At 44.8% G+C, this 18,350-nt stretch overlaps 1 protein-coding gene across 1 annotated transcript; it reads left to right on the plus strand.

Moving 5' to 3' along the window:
• Window positions 1-7,506: 7,506 nt before the first annotated feature.
• On the plus strand, window positions 7,507-13,057 carry LOC308336514 (extracellular calcium-sensing receptor-like; the record flags this gene model as incomplete). The annotated part of the gene is made up of 6 exons (XM_080793880.1): window positions 7,507-7,727; window positions 7,931-8,075; window positions 8,289-8,564; window positions 11,619-11,846; window positions 11,935-12,058; window positions 12,147-13,057. 6 exons carry the CDS (start codon window positions 7,507-7,509, stop codon window positions 13,055-13,057), a joined length of 1,905 nt encoding a protein of 634 aa, XP_080650006.1.
• Window positions 13,058-18,350: the final 5,293 nt, after the last annotated feature.

An 18,350-nucleotide genomic window follows, 5' to 3' on the forward strand; every position in this document is an offset into this window, starting at 1 on the left:
TGTTTTAAGTGAAAGTGGTAAGTAACTGCACTTAGCCTGTTTTACAGGCATGTTGGTTCATGGTACAGCATCAATCACCTCTATACAATTATAGACTGTCCTTAAAGAAAAGGCAGGTAAACTAAACAGACCTACAGATGTGCCATTCCAACACTTCACACTTTACTGATCTGTTCTTGAATGTTTCTGAAAATGCATGTTTTCCCTGCAGGTTTAATTCACTGATTAGCCTAATGTTAATGCTATGCTTTGCTACTGAAAATAAGTGTCCAGCAGAGGAACAATATCTATTCAGGATCATTTACATATAACACATTGACATATGCCCCTTACTAAACTGTTCTGTTTCTGACAATGCACTGACAATCTACTGAACTGTTCTGTTTCTGACAATGCACTGCTTTCTACTGGATTTCCAATGGCATGTAAAGTTCTCAAACAGCACATCCAAATCTCTCTGGTCAGCATCCGTTCCACAGTATTGGAAATAATCATGTTTGTACATCTGGAAATGTTTGTCTTTACTTTCAGATAAAAAAATAAATCCGGCACAGTGTTATGCATTTTTGCAATTAAGGAAATGATTGCCAGCTACAGTATTTCCACTATCTTCCTTTGCTAAATTGAAACTTCTTGAGCTTTTGACAGGATAAACCAAACTGTTTCAGAAGCTGGTTGTGGCATATCTCTTTTTTTTTTTTTTTAAGATATTTTTTGCGGCTTACGCCTTTTATTGGTTTTTGAAGGGACAGACAGTAGGCTGACAGGAAATGGGAGAGAGATGGGGGGATGACATGCAGTAAAGGCCGTGTTGGGCTCGGGAGTCGAACCCGCGGCACACTGCGACTGGATCACCAGTCGGGTGCCCAGACGGTTACACCACCGCCTGGGCCGGTTGTGGCATATCTAAGCACATTGTACATACATGGATGATCTATCTAGTGCAATACAGGCTGTCTTATAGGTAACTATCATGAATCACCTTATGTACGCTTATGACCTGGTCATTCTGAATCCACACAGTGGAGGGTTAAAAGCAGCTATTGAAAGTGTGATCAAATTATGGCCATGATCATGACATCATTTTTTTTGACAGTTCTGGTCCTGTCAGTGCATTTATTTTAACCCTAGAACACTACACGGGTGATTTTCACCCGGGCGATTATATTTTTTGCAATTTTCATATTGCTGATGCCTGAGGTGGGTGGGTCTTTCAGTACCTTCATGATGCTCAGTGACATCATAGAAGGTAGGTTTGTTTCCCTGCCCACATTCCTGGTTAACATTCACTTTTTTATATTTGTATTCACTGGACCATTCTCACACGTCTTAGGAATTGGTGGACCAAAGGAGAAGTTCCCAACTTCATTTCTCTTTTTTCAAGGAATATTTAAAAACTAATATGCATGTTTTTCACAGATCCCCCCCCCCCCCCCCATGATAGGCCCGCACCATGATATCTATTTTTTGTTGTTTTTGTGAGTCATGATGAAATATTGAAGAAGAGTAGCTGAAGTTGCCATGCATGCAGTGGCGGCCTTATGTTTAAATCGAGCCTCGAGCCTCCAGGGGCCTCCCCATTTTGTTGGCAAGATTTAAAAATAATAAAGCCGCGACTGTCTGCGGAGTTTATTTCTCCTGCCTTCTGTGTGATTTATTTATCCTTCCAAGCCCACTATACCATACATCCTGCGTCTACTACATCCTGTAGTTCACTTAAGAAATAAAAGTATTGTTATAAGTAGTTTTTTTTTTTAACCACTGAGGAAGAGGAAGTTGTTTCGGTTGTAGCCAGCTGCCATGACAGTCTACCCGACTAGAAGTGCCGGGTGGTAGTGGAATAATAACAACAACATGCTTTTAGCCAAAGTTCATAAAACATGCAATTACGTTAAACATGGTATATCCTCCGTGGCGGCGTCATTAATGAATGGAGTACTAGTTAATGAATTGTTAAGTTTCATAGTATCATTCATCATCAACAACAGGCTGAATGCCCCCCAAAATGAACAGGTTACAGCCTACAGGATTCTCATTCTGTTACTGTCACTGCCTGCAAGGATGGCCGCCGTGCCATTTCTTATAAACTATCTAATTCATACGTGGGTCGTCGTGGGTCCACGTGGAGTTGTTGTTGTTCATGCGCCACGGTGCGTGGCGTGGAGAGGGCATCAGAGTGCAGAACAGCCTAGTAATAGTATGGCATATTGTCTGTACTCTCTGCAATCTCTTTCTGTCCAGTCCTATGTGTATAGGCTGGCAATTGTGAGAGAGCTGTAAAAGGGATATTGTCTATGGTAGAATAGAACTTTATTTGTCATTGTACAGGTACAACGAAATTTCAAACAAGCAATCCTTAAAAGTGCATAAACAACAAAGATCTACAACAACAAAAAACAAAAAAGACATGGCAAGAATAAAAACACAAGGTGAGCACGACACATCCTATACTAAAAATACATTATTGCACATCCATTTTGTACAAAGTCAATTTTTCCTGGCTACATTTAATGCAGCTATGGCTCTGGGGTACAGGCTGTTCTTCAGTCTATTTGTGCGGGTTCTCAATAGTCTGTAGCGCCTGCCAGAAGGCATTAAGTCAAAGTGCGTGTGACCAGGGTGGGAAGTGTCTTTGAGGATGGTCTGTGCCTTCCTGAGGCAGCGGGTGTTGTATAGATCGTCGAGAGGGGGGAGGGGGCAGCCGATGATTTTTTGGGCTGTGTTGACGACCCTCTGGAGCGCCTTCCTCTCTGCGGCGGTGCAGCTGGAGAACCACACAACCATGCAGTAGGTGAGGATGCTCTCTATGGAGCAACGGTAAAATGTAATTAGCAGTTCCTGTTGGAGATGGTTATTTTTGAGAGTTCTTAGGAAGTACAGTCTCTGGTGTGCTTTTTTTATTGTGGCTGTGGTGTTGGTGCTCCAGGACAGGTCCTCATCCAGGTGGACGCCGAGGAACTTGAAGCTGGAAACTCTCTCCACACAGTCCCCGTTTACCACCAGAGGCTGGATGGCAGTCTTCTTCCTCCTGTAGTCCACTATGATCTCTCTGGTCTTATTAGAGTTCAGGGACAGGTTGTTTTCCGTGCTCTGCACCGACAAACGCTCCACCTCATCCCGGTATGCGGACTCATCTCCGCCTGAGATGAGCCCCACCACGGTGGTGTCGTCCGCAAACTTTATTATGGAGTTGCTGACGTGGGTGGGGGAGAAGTCATGGGTGTAGAGGGTGTAGAGGAGGGGACTCAGCACACAGCCCTGGGGGGAACCAGTACTGAGGCTGAGGCTTGAGGAGAGGTGGCGTCCCACCCTCACATTCTGGGAGCGGTCAGACAGGAAGTCTTTAATCCATAGGCAGATGGAAGGAGACATACCCAGGTCTGACAGTTTGGTCACCAGTCTGTCGGGCAAGATGGTATTGAACGCCGAGCTGTAGTCCACGAACAGTAGCCGTACGTAGCTCCCCTGCTGCTCCAGATGGGATAGGGCAGAGTGTAGAGCGGTGGCGATGGCATCCTCCGTGGACCGGTTGGATCTGTAGGCGAACTGGTGGGGGTCGAAGGAGGGTGGGAGGAGTGATGTTATGTGAGTCCGGACCAGTTTTTCAAAGCATTTCATGATGACGGGTGTGAGTGCGACAGGGCGGTAGTCGTTCAGGCAGCTGATGGGGTTCTTCTTTGGGATAGGGATGATTGTGGCGGACTTCAGGCAGGATGGAACAGCAGCCTGAGAGAGAGACAGGTTAAAGATCTTTGTGAAGACCCCCGCCAGCTCGCTCGCACAGTCCCTCAACACCTGTCCCGAGACACCATCAGGTCCCGTGGCTTTCCTGGGATTCACAGCCTTCAGCGTGCGCCTCACGTCATGCTCCTCCAACGTCAGAATGTGACTGCTGTGTGCTGGTGGTTGTGGTGTGGCAGCCCCCGCTGGTTCCACCTCGAAGCGGGCAAAGAAGTTGTTCAGCTCCTCTGCCAGTGAGATGTCTCCCTCGGTGGCCGCGAGGTTGCTCGGTCTGTAGTTGGTCATTTGCTGGACCCCCTGCCAGACCTGCCTGGTGTCGTTGCTCCGGAAGCAGTCCTCGATCTTCCTCCTGTGGGCAGCTTTGGCCTCTCTGATGCCCCGTTTTAGATTGGCACGGGCGATGCTGTAAAGTGTCCGATCCCCCGACCTGAAGGCTAAATCCCTCTCCCTGAGCAGGCACTGGCACTTTCTGGTCATCCAGGGCTTAGTGTTGGGATAGACCCTGACAACCTTGTCCACAGTGACAGTGTCCGTGCAGTGTTTGATGTAGCCCAGGACTGCTGCTGTGTGCTGCTCCAGGTCCTGGTGTTCAAAGACCTCCCAGTCAGTTGACCCAAAGCAGTCTTGCAGCTGTTGGGAAGCGCCCTCAGGCCAGGTTTTCACAGTTCTATTTGTGATAGGAGCTCTCTTCCTCAGGGGGATGTATGCTGGTATCAAATACACGGACATGTGATCTGACTGGCCCAGGTGTGGTAGTGGCTTGGCTCTGTAGCCCAATTTAATGTTGGAATAGACCTTATCCAATGTATTTGCTCCCCTGGTTGCACACTTAACGTGCTGATAAAAATTAGGGAGCACCTTTTTTAGGTTTACATGGTTGAAGTCTCCTGCTATGAGGTGGACGGCTTCAGGATACATGCTCTGTTGTTTACTAATTGTGTCATGTAAAAGTCCAAGCGACACGCTAGCATTAGCATCGGGAGCAATATACACAGCTGTAATCATAACAACAGAGTGTTCTCTGGCTAGGTATATGGGCCTGCATTTAACAGTTACATATTCCAAGTCTGGAGAGCAATGACTATTTACCGTCTTTGCATCTGTAACCCAATTGTTGTTTAAGTAAACACATAGGCCCCCCCCTCTGTTCTTACCGGAGTCATTAGTTCTGTCATGCCGGTGTAAGGTCCGCCCTTCCAGCTCGATAGCCGAGTCTGGGATGGATGGCTTGAGCCACGTTTCCGTGACAAGTAGGACGCAACAGTCTTTCACGATGTTGCTCGTTGTCACCAGTAGTCTCACTTCATCCATTTTGTTGGCGAGCGATCTCGCATTGGTGAGAAAAATGCTGGGAAGCGGCGGCTTGTGAGGCTGCTTCCTCAGTCTGGTCAGAGCGCCCGCTCTACAGCCTCGCTTCTGCCGTCTCTCCCGTCGCCGTCTGCGCCGCCTCTCTGCGGGGAGAACAATCCACGGCGAGTCAGTACATCTGGCTATATCCACCGGGATGCCGTGGGTGTGTAGAAACTCGGCTGTGATCGCTCGCTCTCTAAGTAATCCTATTTGTAGTAGGTCATGTCGGCTATATGTGTAGTCAGCCAAGCACAGTGTTAGTAACAAACAGAAAAACAACAAACAGATGCACCGTACAGGAGAGCTCCGAGCCGCTGCGACTGAGCGCGCCGCCAGGTCAGTTCATGGTGTGTATCATTCTCGTTTTTAACCGGGCCGTGATAATGCAATGACGGTAGGCAGTAGCCCTAATATAATGTAACCAACTTGCGCAAGCATTAAAAAATGGGTTTTAATTGTCGGGTAATGGAAAATAACGGACAATAATCTAATTTAAATAATCTAGCACTAGCAGCGCTGACAGTTGCGATTGCATCATTTTATAGCCTATGCTGCCTTCCAGTTATATACCTTAAAGTAAAAAAAATGTTTAATCAAGCAAGCTACTTTTGTGTATTTTCTACTTGGCTGTGTATGCTGTTCATGCTTTGAAGTCCGATAATACACACTGACAAAAAATAATTATGAATTATTAAAATGATGATGTCATGAACGGGGCCTCCCGATCCTTAAGGCCGCCCCTGCATGCATGTATTGCTGTACTTCAATATATTTTGATGAGAAATATTTTGTATGGAATATTTTACATTGGGTAAAATATACCCGTGTTTGTATCGGACTTGCAAGATATGGGGATGCCATACCTTTGGTTGCTTTGGACGCTAGCATCAGAGTCAATGGAGGGAGCGGAGAAGGTGGGAGAATTTTGGCTGGTTGAAGACCAAAATGAGGCTTCATTCACAAAATGTGAAGAGAACATATAACGAACAGATTATCACAGGTAATAAAGTAAGTGGTTAATACTAAGTTGTCAGGCCATACAACTTTTTAAAATACAATAACTAAAATCTTGTTCAAAACAATGAAAATAACTAATTATACTTCAATTCTTGGCCGCAGATACATTAATCAGGGGCAGCGGGTTGAGTAGCACTGCCCTGAGGGTACCAGACGCACTGTTGAATACCTACAGTCCAGTTCTATTGGTCTGTTCCTCGCTGACATCTATAGGTACCTTTCAAATATCTAGTACATTACAGAATAGATCTTTTGTATTTGTTTTTATTCTGTTTTTCCAGATAAGTTACTTTGCTGGTTGTTCCTGTCTGAGCGACCGGACTCAGTTCCCATCCTTCTTCAGAACAATGCCAAGTTTTGTCTTCCAGGTGAACTTCTATAACAATAGATGTGTTGGTATCTAATAGTTAATGTTTCAGAAACTGGAATGCTCGAACCATGGGGTGGGCAACTTTGATGTAGGAGAGGGCCACTATATTTCTACACTCACTCCAGAGGGCCACTATATTTCTACACTCACTCCAGAGAGCCGCTATATTTCTACACTCACTCCAGAGAGCCGCTATATTTCCACACTCACTCCAGAGGGCCGCTATATTTCTACACTCACTCCAGAGGGCCACTATAGTTCCACACTCACTCCAGAGGGCCACTATATATTTCTACACTCACTCCAGAGGGCCACTATATATTTCTACACTCACTCCAGAGGTCCAATATATTTCTACACTAACTCCAGAGGTCCAATATATTTCTACACTCACTCCAGAGGGCCACTGTATTTCCACACTAACTCCAGAGGGCCACTACATTTCTACAGACTCCTGAATTATTATTTGCTATTTTTGCTAAGGATTTGAGTATTTCAGGATTTGCTAATCCTGAAAAGTAGGTCTAACATTTTTATTACATTTATTTATACTTATGTTAACTTAAAACAAACGTATTTAAATTCAAATGCATTGGACATAAAAAGACAATTGAAATAGTTTTTTTTTATTCATAGTTTTTTATTGTTCATACCAGTAGCAGTTGGTCACAACTCGCCTATGGGAGAACATAAAAATGAGGGGGTACAAACATTTTTAGTTTTTTCCCTAGAGGACAACCTCCTACCATCCACCCCCCCCCCCCCCCCCCCTCCGCCTGACAATGACAGAATTTAAATTGTAATTATGCTACTAATATTGACCATTATAGATTAAAGCGGGTCATGTTTGCATGTTTGGAATTGTAACAGCTGAAATCAATAATATAACAGTATTCCAATATTAACCTGCAGGCCACATAAGTGAACACGGGGGCCGCATGTGGCCCCTCGGCCGCTGTTTGCCCATGTACTGTATGATCTAACCTAAGTACATTTCCGTCCATTCCTCATCCACTCAGGTGCGAGCTATGCTCCAGACTATGAGGTGGTTCGAGTGGACCTGGGTAGGACTGTTGTTCAGTGATGATGATGCTGGCCGTGACGCCGCCCGATTGTTCCAGTCTGGCCTGGACCAGTCTGGTCTGGGTTGTGTGGCTTATTCAGAGGCTCTGCCCTTCCACAATGACCTGGATAAACTCCAGAGGATCGTCACTGTGATGAAGACGTCCACAGCTCGGGTGGTCATTATGTTTGGATACGGGACCTATATGCGTAATGTCTTGGATGAGGTTTGTGTTACGATACATGTGGAGGATGTTAATTTAGGGATTCTTAATTAAAATAATCTAAACTGAGAATGTATTGACATGCCTTTCATTTATTTTGAAACGATGAACAGGTGGTTAAGCAGAATGTGACAGGTCTGCTATGGATCTTACCTGCCACTTCAAGTTGGTGGGGAGACATTCTCCGGTATCCTCACTACCTGCCGTACCTGAGAGGCACCCTGGGTTTTGCCATCCGTCGTGGAGAGATACCAGGTTTGAAGGACTTCTTGTTAAAAATACGTCCTGACAATGACCATGAGGATAAAATAGTAAGTATTTGTTTAATTGTATGTCTTACACGTCTCATTGAATTGAATATTGAGACACAGGACCACAATGGACACAAGCCTTTATGACATTTTGCACCATTGTATAATTGTACCACTGTATTATCTGCAAACTGTGAATGAAGTGAATAATCAATACATTAATCAATTCATTGTATTTACCGGTTTACTTATGAATTAATTGTGTTCTTTCAGGTGAGGCAGTTTTGGGAACGCACATTTCAGTGTACATTTTCACCCCTTCCACCAGAGTGGGTGGACGCTGGTGGAAGGGTGTGTACTGGACAAGAGGACCTGGGAACGGCAGAAACTACCCTGTTGGATGTGTCTGACCTCAGGGGAGAATATAATATATACAAGGCTGTGTATGCTCTGGCCCACGCCCTCCATGACATGTTGCAGTGTGTGCCAGGAAGAGGGCCTTTCCCTGGACACAGCTGTGCCAGTTTGCAGACAATACAGCCATGGCAGGTGGGATATTTATTCAGTTAACCTGTAGGATTATCTGTAGGATTATTTTTATTTATTGTTTATATGCGCATTTGAAATTTGAAAAAAAAACATATTATTGGGTTGTGCAGGTGAGACAGTCTAGTTTATAAAGTTAATCTCACCATATTTAAAATAAATTATAACAATCAAAACAATCAAACGTGAATTACACAGTATAAATGAAAAAAATACATATTAATAGAAAAATATGTATGTGTAGTGTGTAGGTGTCACGGTGTGAATCAAGAGGGTTAGGACCCAAACGCAGGACAAAGGCAGAGAGGCAGAGCAGTCGAAATTGCAGGCGGTTTGTTCATCAAAATCCATACACGAGGAGAACACAAGTGCAAAGGAAACTCCAACTGGAACTAAGACACAAGGAAAACAATATAACAAAATCATAGGAAAATAGTAAGGTAAAGCACTAACTAAATACAGAACGTGTCACGGAACATGACCGTAGTTGTAATCAAATGGATTCTAAGCTTACAATTATTTATTGAATAAGACTTTGATGAGATCACAGTAGGCCTATATCTTTTTCAAATGTAGAATAATAAGGAAATTATTCCTCATAGAATAATATTTAGGAAAATGTCATTGAAACATTTGACAGAACCCGGATGCCAGCTGAGTTTTGTGTAGACATGCCCTCATCTCTTGTCCTACATTGCAGAGTGCATAATCCGGCAACGGCATGAGACCAGCAGCAGCCGGAGTAGGTGGATGGATTAGGACAGCTCCGTTCTGCTGCTCTGGTCCGTTCGGCAGCCAGCCACCGCAACTGCCGGTAACAGCCGTGGCGCTGCCGGGGAGCGGGGGGGTGGAGGAGCAGCATGTACCGGGGGATTATGTCACTCCACTGCCGCTCCATCTCGTGGCCGTCGCTTCTAGCAGCAACTGCCGGTAAACTGCCGGGAGAAGGGGCGGCAGCTGCCAGGGAAACTGGGGGGATTATGACACTCGACTGCCGCTCGCTTCTACGGCAGTGCGTTTGGTCCGACATGCGTTGCGTCGTGCTTGCGGTTATGGTTAGGGTAAAGGTTTGGGGTAGAGCGTTAGACTGATGCCGCCGAGAAACACTACCCACTGCCGCTGGTGTTCCGCGGGAGATACGCTGCCAGAAAATGCACTCGCACTCTCTCCTACATTGAAGAGGCTGGCATTTGAAGGTGGTCTGTATAGGGGTCAGGTGGCAATCACATGTTCTTCTGAAGGTGGTCTGTATAGGGGGCAGGTGGTAATTGCATGTTCTTCTGAAGGTGGTCTGTATAGAGCGCCGCAGTCCCGCCCCCTTTCAGAAAAGCGAGTGGCCCAGGAAGTGAAAGCCCCATGCATTCTGCCATCGGCACTTTTAATATAATTTATTTAAAGACGGTTACGCCGCGGACAAAGCCAATTCGGATCGTGACGAATCATGACAATGAACACAATATTTTGGGCCGATCAAATAATTTATAAGACGAAAAATAAAACAAATAGTGTTGTCTCCTGACTTTCTTTTCTTCTTTCTAATGATTTGATCGTCCCAGAATATTGTGTTCATTGTCATGATTCGTCACGATCCGAATTGGCTTTGTCCGCGGCGTAACCGTCTTTAAATAAATTATATTAAAAGTGCCGATGGCAGAATGCATGGGGCTTTCACTTCCTGGGCCACTCGCTTTTCTGAAAGGGGGCGGGGACTGCGGCGCTCTATAGGGGTCAGGTGGCAATCACATGTTCTTCTAAAGGTGGTCTGTATAGGGGCAGGTGGCAATCACATGTTCTTCTGAAGGTGGTCTGTATAGGGGGCAGGTGGTAATTGCATGTTCTTCTAAAGGTGGTCTGTATAGGGGCAGGTGGTAATTACATGTTCTTCTAAAGGTGGTCTGTATAGGGGCAGGTGGCAATCACATGTTCTTCTGAAGGTGGTCTGTATAGGGGGCAGGTGGTAATTACATGTTCTTCTAAAGGTGGTCTGTATAGGGGCAGATGGCAATCACATGTTCTTCTGAAGGTGGTCTGTATAGGGGCAGGTGGCAATCACATGTTCTTCTGAAGGTTGGTCTGTATAGGGAGCAGGTGGTAAATTACATGTTCTTCTGAAGGTGGTCTGTGGGGACAGGTGGTAAATGTTCTTCTGAATGTGGTATGTTAAATAAAATACGCGTTTACCGCTGTGTCTTCTTGTCTAGAAATGTGGTCATGCCTCTCTTCATTATGCAATAGTCACACAAGATGCAGAAGTCTTCCTCACTCCTAATTCTCAACAAATGTGGGTGACATTATGAATTTGGTTTTGTTCAAAGGCAATGCATAATGTAAGGGGTAGAGCACATGTTTTAGTAATGAGGCTGGTGGCGGAATATAGCAACTCAGCTGTTATATTTAGTAAGAGTGACCCAAATGCACAGCAAGAGAGGAGGCGTTGTTGAGAAGTTGTTCAGGTTTATTTTCAAAGGTAATAGGGAAAGGAGTGGAGTGGTAGAATGTTGGTGGCTCTCCAGGTTGGCCAAACTCAGCATGGAATCCAAGCACTGAGGAGGAGAAGGAGAGGAGGCGTCAGTCTTCAGAGCAAACAATCACCATGGCAAAAACAATAAAGGCTGGAGCTGCAAAGTTGAACAGCTGGGAAAAGCTACGTAAGGCTAAACTGTAACTAGCTCTATAACTTAGTTTAACAACACTAAAGCTTGAGCTGTACTTTACCATACGTGTTGACACGAGAAGCTCTGGCGTGGAATGAAGGGCAGACTGGGTTCTTGTAGAGGCAGTGCTTGATTGCAGGATGGAAGACAGGTGCAGAGGATTGGTGCAGGAGAGCAGGTGTGCTGAGTAGAGCCATGGAGTAGTCAGTGAGGGGGGAGTGGCTAAGCAGTGCTTGCATGTGGAGGTGAGGAGGAGTGAGCCGTAACATCAGCAACAGGAACACCCTTGCACAATGCTTAAATCTCCAAATAGTGTGTAGCGTGACTTGGGCACATAATAGGACCCTTAAGTATGTTTTTAAAGTCTCTTGCTCTTCATGATTCTGCTCATCACCATTTCTAGCTTCTCTATTACCTGGAAAAGGTCAACTTCACCACATCTGGTGGTGATCGTGTATACTTTGATGAGAATGGTGATGCTTTACCAATCTACGATATATTGAACTGGGCGTGGCTCCCTGATGGAAGCACAAATATTCACAACGTAGGTGTGGTCAAGATTACAGCCTCCGGAGATGAAGAACTCACCCTCGATGAAGACAGAATCTTCTGGAACTTTCAACCCGCAAAAGTAATTTCAGCTTTCTAAAATGTTTAATTGAGCTCATGATGTGAATGGAATTTATATTTAAACTGATTCTTTTTACTTTCCTCTGCAGCCTCCTCGGTCGGTGTGCAGTGAGAGCTGTTCTCCTGGAACCCGTGTGGCCAGAAGGAAAGGAGAACCTGTCTGCTGCTACGACTGCATTGCTTGTTCTGAGGGAGAGTTCAGCAATGAGACAGGTAGGGTTACATAACGTAGCTACAGTATATGTACAGAAGGTTATAAGAAGATACGTGTCTGTCCCTTTAATCTTGTCCTATTTGTTAGACTCTACAGAGTGCACCGTGTGTCCAGAGGACTTCTGGTCCAGTCCCCAGCGTGACCACTGTGTCCCTAAGAGCATTGAGTTCCTGTCCTACCATGAGGCCCTGGGGATCTCCTTAACAACCATCTCATTGCTAGGAACATTTGTCTGTGCTATTGTCCTGGGGATCTTTGTTTATCATAAAGACACGCCAATGGTCCGCGCCAACAACTCAGAACTCAGCTTCCAACTCTTGCTTTCACTCAAACTATGTTTCTTGTGCTCACTCTTGTTCATTGGTCGTCCCAGACTCTGGACTTGTCAGCTGAGGCATGCAATATTTGGGAACAGCTTTGTGCTGTGTGTCTCCTGCATCCTGGTAAAGACTATGGTGGTGCTGGCTGTGTTCAAGGCCTCCAAGCCTGGTGGTGCAGACATCATGAAGTGGTTTGGTCCTATGCAGCAGAGAGGAACAGTTCTGGCTCTTACTTCAATCCAGGCAATAATCTGCATAGTCTGGCTTTTGTCTGCCTCACCAACTCCTCATAAAAACACACAATACTATTCTGAAAAGATAGTCTATGAGTGCAATGTTGGATCAACAGTTGGTTTTGCAGTGTTACTAGGTTACATTGGCTTACTAGCACTCCTCAGTTTCCTCCTAGCATTCATGGTAAGGAATCTTCCAGACAACTTCAATGAAGCCAAGTTAATCACTTTCAGCATGTTGATCTTCTGTGCCGTGTGGATAGCCTTCATACCAGCATATATCAGTTCTCCAGGCAAATATGCAGATGTAGTGGAGGTGTTTGCTATTTTAGCATCTAGTTTGGGCATTTTGGTGGCGCTGTTTGGACCAAAGTGTTATATAATCATTTTGAAACCTGAGAGAAACACTAAGAAGTCCATCATGGGTCGAGGTGCCACCACGTAGAAGCAGACATTTTTAACCAATTAACTGCTCATGATGGAACGTTCCGCCAGTTGGAATCCAACCGGCAACTGCTATTGGCCTAACGTTCCGTCTGATAAGCGTTATTATTGATACCAAACCGGATCGCTGATTTCTTTTTTTTTGTTTGGCCTTTGCTTCTTTAGTGATCCTAGACCGGATTGCCGTTCACCTCCCTTTATACAGGCTGACTAAAAAGCTAACTCGAAATATACGGAGCTCTCCACACTGCGCAAAAAGCATGGAATACAGATGATATTACAGGAAACTGCCATGGTTTGGATAAACCACGCAATGTCCGGGGGTCTTTGCTGATTATCTGGTGATCTAGATGGGAACATTGGCGCTCTCTATTGCAAGGATGGCTACATTTTAGCTCCCTAGCATTGACGCTATTTATTTAGCATCTAAGATGCTAATATTAGATTGCTGATGACCTTGTTAGCAATAGTCTGTTTTCTACCATATTAAACTACATCTAGTCAGAGATACAAACATCTATTATCTGTGTTAAAGTTAAAGTTGATTACCCTCCCTTAAAGACTGTTTGTTGATGTTAGAGCTATATTGACAATAAACCATGTGCACCTCTCCATTATCTGTGGGTCAAAATAGAAAATATGTACAGTAAGAGGCAAATTATGTATCGGTAGCATTACTTTGTTAAGGGCTCTGGTTTCAATGGGTTAAAGCTGCTTTGATTAATATTTTCAAAACATACAAGAGATTGAAGAGATATAATAAAAAAGTAAAGACGGTTTGGACACGGTTTCCACCCGGCAGTGTGGATATGTAGAATGTGTTGGTTGTCATGTGGTCTTTAAGGCTCAGTCCTTGTGCAGCCGGCCCGCTTTGACCACGCCACCAGAGCGGCTGGCCAACATTAAAGCCACGCTACCCTTCTGGCCAAAGCTGGAACTGCAGGACATTCATGGAGGTGGACAGACGTTCAGTGACGTCATGACGCAAAAGTTTAAATCAAATCAAACTTTATTTCTAGAGCACATTTACAAAGACCAGAAGGTCAACCAAAGTGCTCCACATGCACGATCATGAAACAAGCATACAATCAACACAAACAGCAAAGTAAAACAAACATCAAAGCAACAAAAATATTAAACAGGTTCATGGGGCCTGAATCCGTTTCATTGGAACCGTTTCCGAATACTAATATTAAATAAATAATTAAATAAATAATTAAATAAATAATTAAATATAAATATTAATTAATTAAAGATATAGCCCCTACAGTATATGCAGCCAGGGACAATATTGATGGAGGGTGCAAATGGCTCTCTCTCACAGTGGAGTACAGTACAGTACTGTGGAATACAGTACAGTACTGTACTGTGGAATACAGTACAGTACAGTACTGTGGAATACAGTACTGTACAGTACTGTGGAATACAGTACAGTACAGTACAGTACAGTACAGCACAGTACAGTACAGTACAGTACAGTACAGTACTGTACTGTACTGTGGAATACAGTACAGTACAGTACAGTACAGTGGAATACAGTTTACTAGTAATACTATTACACTACTACACTTAATGTTATTACACTATTACACTACTACACTTAATGTTATTACACTATTACACTACTACACTTAATACGTTATTACACTATTACACTACTACACTTAATGTTATTACACTATTACACTACTACACTTATTACACTATTATACTTAATATGTTATTACACTATTACACTTTTACACTATTACACTACTACACTACTAAAATTATTACATGATGTTATGCATGTTATGCTTTTTGGGGTGCCAGTTAGGCAAATGCCTAACACAGTTGGACCACTTTGGGGGACAACTGCTTATTATTTGAAGCCAGCCTTACAATGGTTAAACAAGAATAAATATATATACATATACACATGAACCTGTAAACCATAACCAGGGATAGGTTCCCCGAAAAATGACCTTCACTCAATGTAACAGAATTCAGTAATTCACACAGACACAGTACAACTCAGTTTGTTTGGTTTGTATTAATGTTTCCAGCCCACACCCAAAATCCAGTCCAGTCTCTTTGTACCACCGTATAGCGTCCACAATATTCACTTCCACTGTTGTTCAATACATAAAATGTTATTCCACCCAAAATAAACAAACAAAAGAAATCCCACGGCCTGTACCGGGGTGATTAACTCAGTCACAGTGTGTGTGTGTGTGTGTGTGTGTGTGTGTGTGTGTGTGTGTGTGTCACGGCCGGCGTCACGGGGGTGCCTGGGGGTGCAAAGCACCCTCAGTTGAAAAATGTGCACCCTCAGTTTATGTTCTATGAAAAGTTATGAAAATACCAAAAATATATTCAGAATATTATAATTGTCATAGAGATCACAATAACCGTATCGAAACACAGTTTCCCCCCCAGTAATATAGCATATAATCTTATTTTGCTCGTTGCAGCGAGCTCCCATCTAATCCCAATTTTTTGCAAGCTGCAGCGCTGCCATTGCTCAGCAGTCAGTCAGCACCACGGAGCTGTTTAGTGACGTCCTCTAGGCTACACCCACCGGGAAGTGGAAAGCGCGAAAAACAAATTGCTCTGTAGAGCCTACACAGCACAGACAATAAGACAGCATAAAATGGACATTAGGAAGTGGTTAGGAGTTACTACTAGTAAAAATAAAGAAAACAATGTCACTGGCACTGCAACTACCCGGGCGGAGGCAAGTAGCAGCCTTAGCGATGTCAATAACAACACAGAATCAGAGACCGAAGAAATGCCGCCTCCTCCCCCCGTGGAAAAGCCCTCCACTTCGGCGCCGGTAAGCCAGCCACACCCGCTGCCTCAGCCCCCTCGCCCATGCCCTGCTGCTGCTGGGTGTGTGCCGGTTGATTTGGGGACGGAGAAACCAGCACAGGTAGTGCTACAATCATACCCAACTAGAACATTTTACAATAAAGCACGCTCATTTAACAGTAGCTGGTATAATGAACGTGAGTGGCTGGAATATTCCGTGGTTTCTGATGCTGCCTTTTGCTATCCATGTCGGAAATTTCACATAGGTTCTAATGCAAATTCAGACAAAGCCTTCAGTGAAACCGGCTTCACTAACTGGAAAACAGCGATGGAGAAAGACAAAGGTTTTGTTAGACATGCATCCAGCAAGGAACATATGAAGTGCAATTCGCTATGGAAGGAATACTGTGCTCGTAAATTAACCGGTGCAGAGGTCTCCAGCCTTGTAAACGAGGGGCAACTGGCAAGAAACCGCTTGTATTTGAGTGCGATCGTGGATGTCATTGAGTTCCTTGTGACACACCAGCAACCGCTGAGAGGGAGCGTTGATGATATGGCGTCGAGAGCAGAGGGGGGAAGTGGACTCTTTTTATCAATGATGGATTATACGCTAAGGAAAGACCCAGAACTAGCGAAGGCATATACCCACATTCCCAAAAATGCCACATACACGTCACACGAAATTCAGAACGAAATCATAGGTCTAATGAGTGACATTGTGACCAGCGAAATAGTTGAAGAAATAGGGGATGCTGGTACACATTGAAGGTGGATGGGACAAAGGATCCTACTGGGTGCGAGAATGTGTCAATTGTTCTCCGTTTTCTGAATGCAGCTAACGAGGTGCGTGAAAGGCTGTTAATAATGGCCACTACAAAGCACTGTGATGCCTTAAGTCTCACAAACCTCGTCCTTTCTGAGCTGAATACAGCAGGCGTGGGCACAGACAAGATACTCAGTCAATGCTATGATGGTGCGAGCGTAATGTCTGGGAAAAGAGAGGGGGTGCAGAAGATATTGCAGGATAAAATTCAAAGAGTTGTCCCATATGTGCATTGTTTTAATCATCAACTACACCTGGTGGTGATCCACTCCATGTCGGCTGAAAATGCACTAAAAGACTTTTTCGAAGTGTGTGATATGCTTTACCGTTTCCTGAAAAAGCCGACGGTGGCCGTGGTGTACAAGGGAGAACGACTGAAAAGGCTACTCGACCAAAGATGGACCGGTCACCTGGCTACCGTGTCAGTTATAGTTAACAGCTATGACTCTATTGTACAGTTCTTTGCCCAGGATGACAGCAGCAGTGGCATTGTGCCCACGGAACTTAAAATAGAGGCAAAATCCTGGCACTACTTGATCCCCCTAACAGACAGCTACAGGCTAAAACAACAGACCTATATACAGGAGTGACGCTTGTAAAATGTGCCTTGACTTGTGTGGAGAGACTTCGAACTGATGGGGAGTTCCAGGCCATTTGGACACGGGCTACAGCAGCACAGCGTTCCAACGACGCACAGAGCGCACAAGACGCACAGCCACAGCAAGCAACTGCACCTCCACTCCCAAAGCGAGTACGTCAAGTCCCTGCACACCTGCGCGGGTATGTTGTGGAGAGCACAGTAGGCCAGGAGCAGCAGGAGAGAAGCAGTGAGGCAGAATGCAAGAGGCTTTTTTTCAGCACACTAGACAATGTTACTGGAGAGATGAAAGCTCGATTTAGTGAACGGAACAGCCAGCTTGTTGAGGCGATGTGCGCCCTTGACCCAGCCAGTGAACACTTTTTGGATGTACAGAAGGTGAAACCACTGTTAGAGCTCACCAACACAGCTGTGGTGGAGTCAGAATTTGTTGTAGCTCGAGAGTTTTTACTGTCTCAAATGGCCGAGGCAGACGCGGCCTCCACTACTAAAGAGAAATGGACCCCCGCTGTGATCCTACAGCGCTATTCTGCGTCTCTTAAAGCCATGCCATGCGTGCTTATCGCACTGAAACACAGTATTACATTTGGAGCATCCTCAGCTACGTGTGAAAACACCTTCTCAACTTTGACCAATGTCTTCAGTCCGCACAGACGAAGCATGCTTCACAAAAGAAAGGCGAACTTGATTCAATTAGCGTTTGAAGCGGACCTTACACAAAAATTTCGGGACGTCCCATGGAAGGAGCGCTTATTCAGGAGGTTCAACACAGAGACGAGGAGGCTGCAACTCTACTGACTGCAAGGGTTCGTTTTGCTGCTTATTATTTGTCATGTCTGTCTGAGAGGGGCTATCTAAATAGCTATGCATATAGGCTTAATTTTTTCTATTCTCTCTTTTGTTTGTATCATTGCAGCAGAATGCTGAACTTGGTGAAGTGCTGGCTCGCCTGGCTGACTGGCTTTGTCAACGAGCCAGAAGCTCTCGAGCGAGAGAGAGAGAGAGAGAGAGAGAGAGAGAGAGAGAGAGAGAGAGAGAGAGACTGAGAGAGGGAGGGGAGAGCGAGAGAGAGAGACAGAGACA

Source organism: Protomyctophum bolini, assembly GCF_963924005.1.
Source record: "Protomyctophum bolini genome assembly, chromosome: 21".
NCBI lineage: Eukaryota > Metazoa > Chordata > Actinopteri > Myctophiformes > Myctophidae > Protomyctophum > Protomyctophum bolini.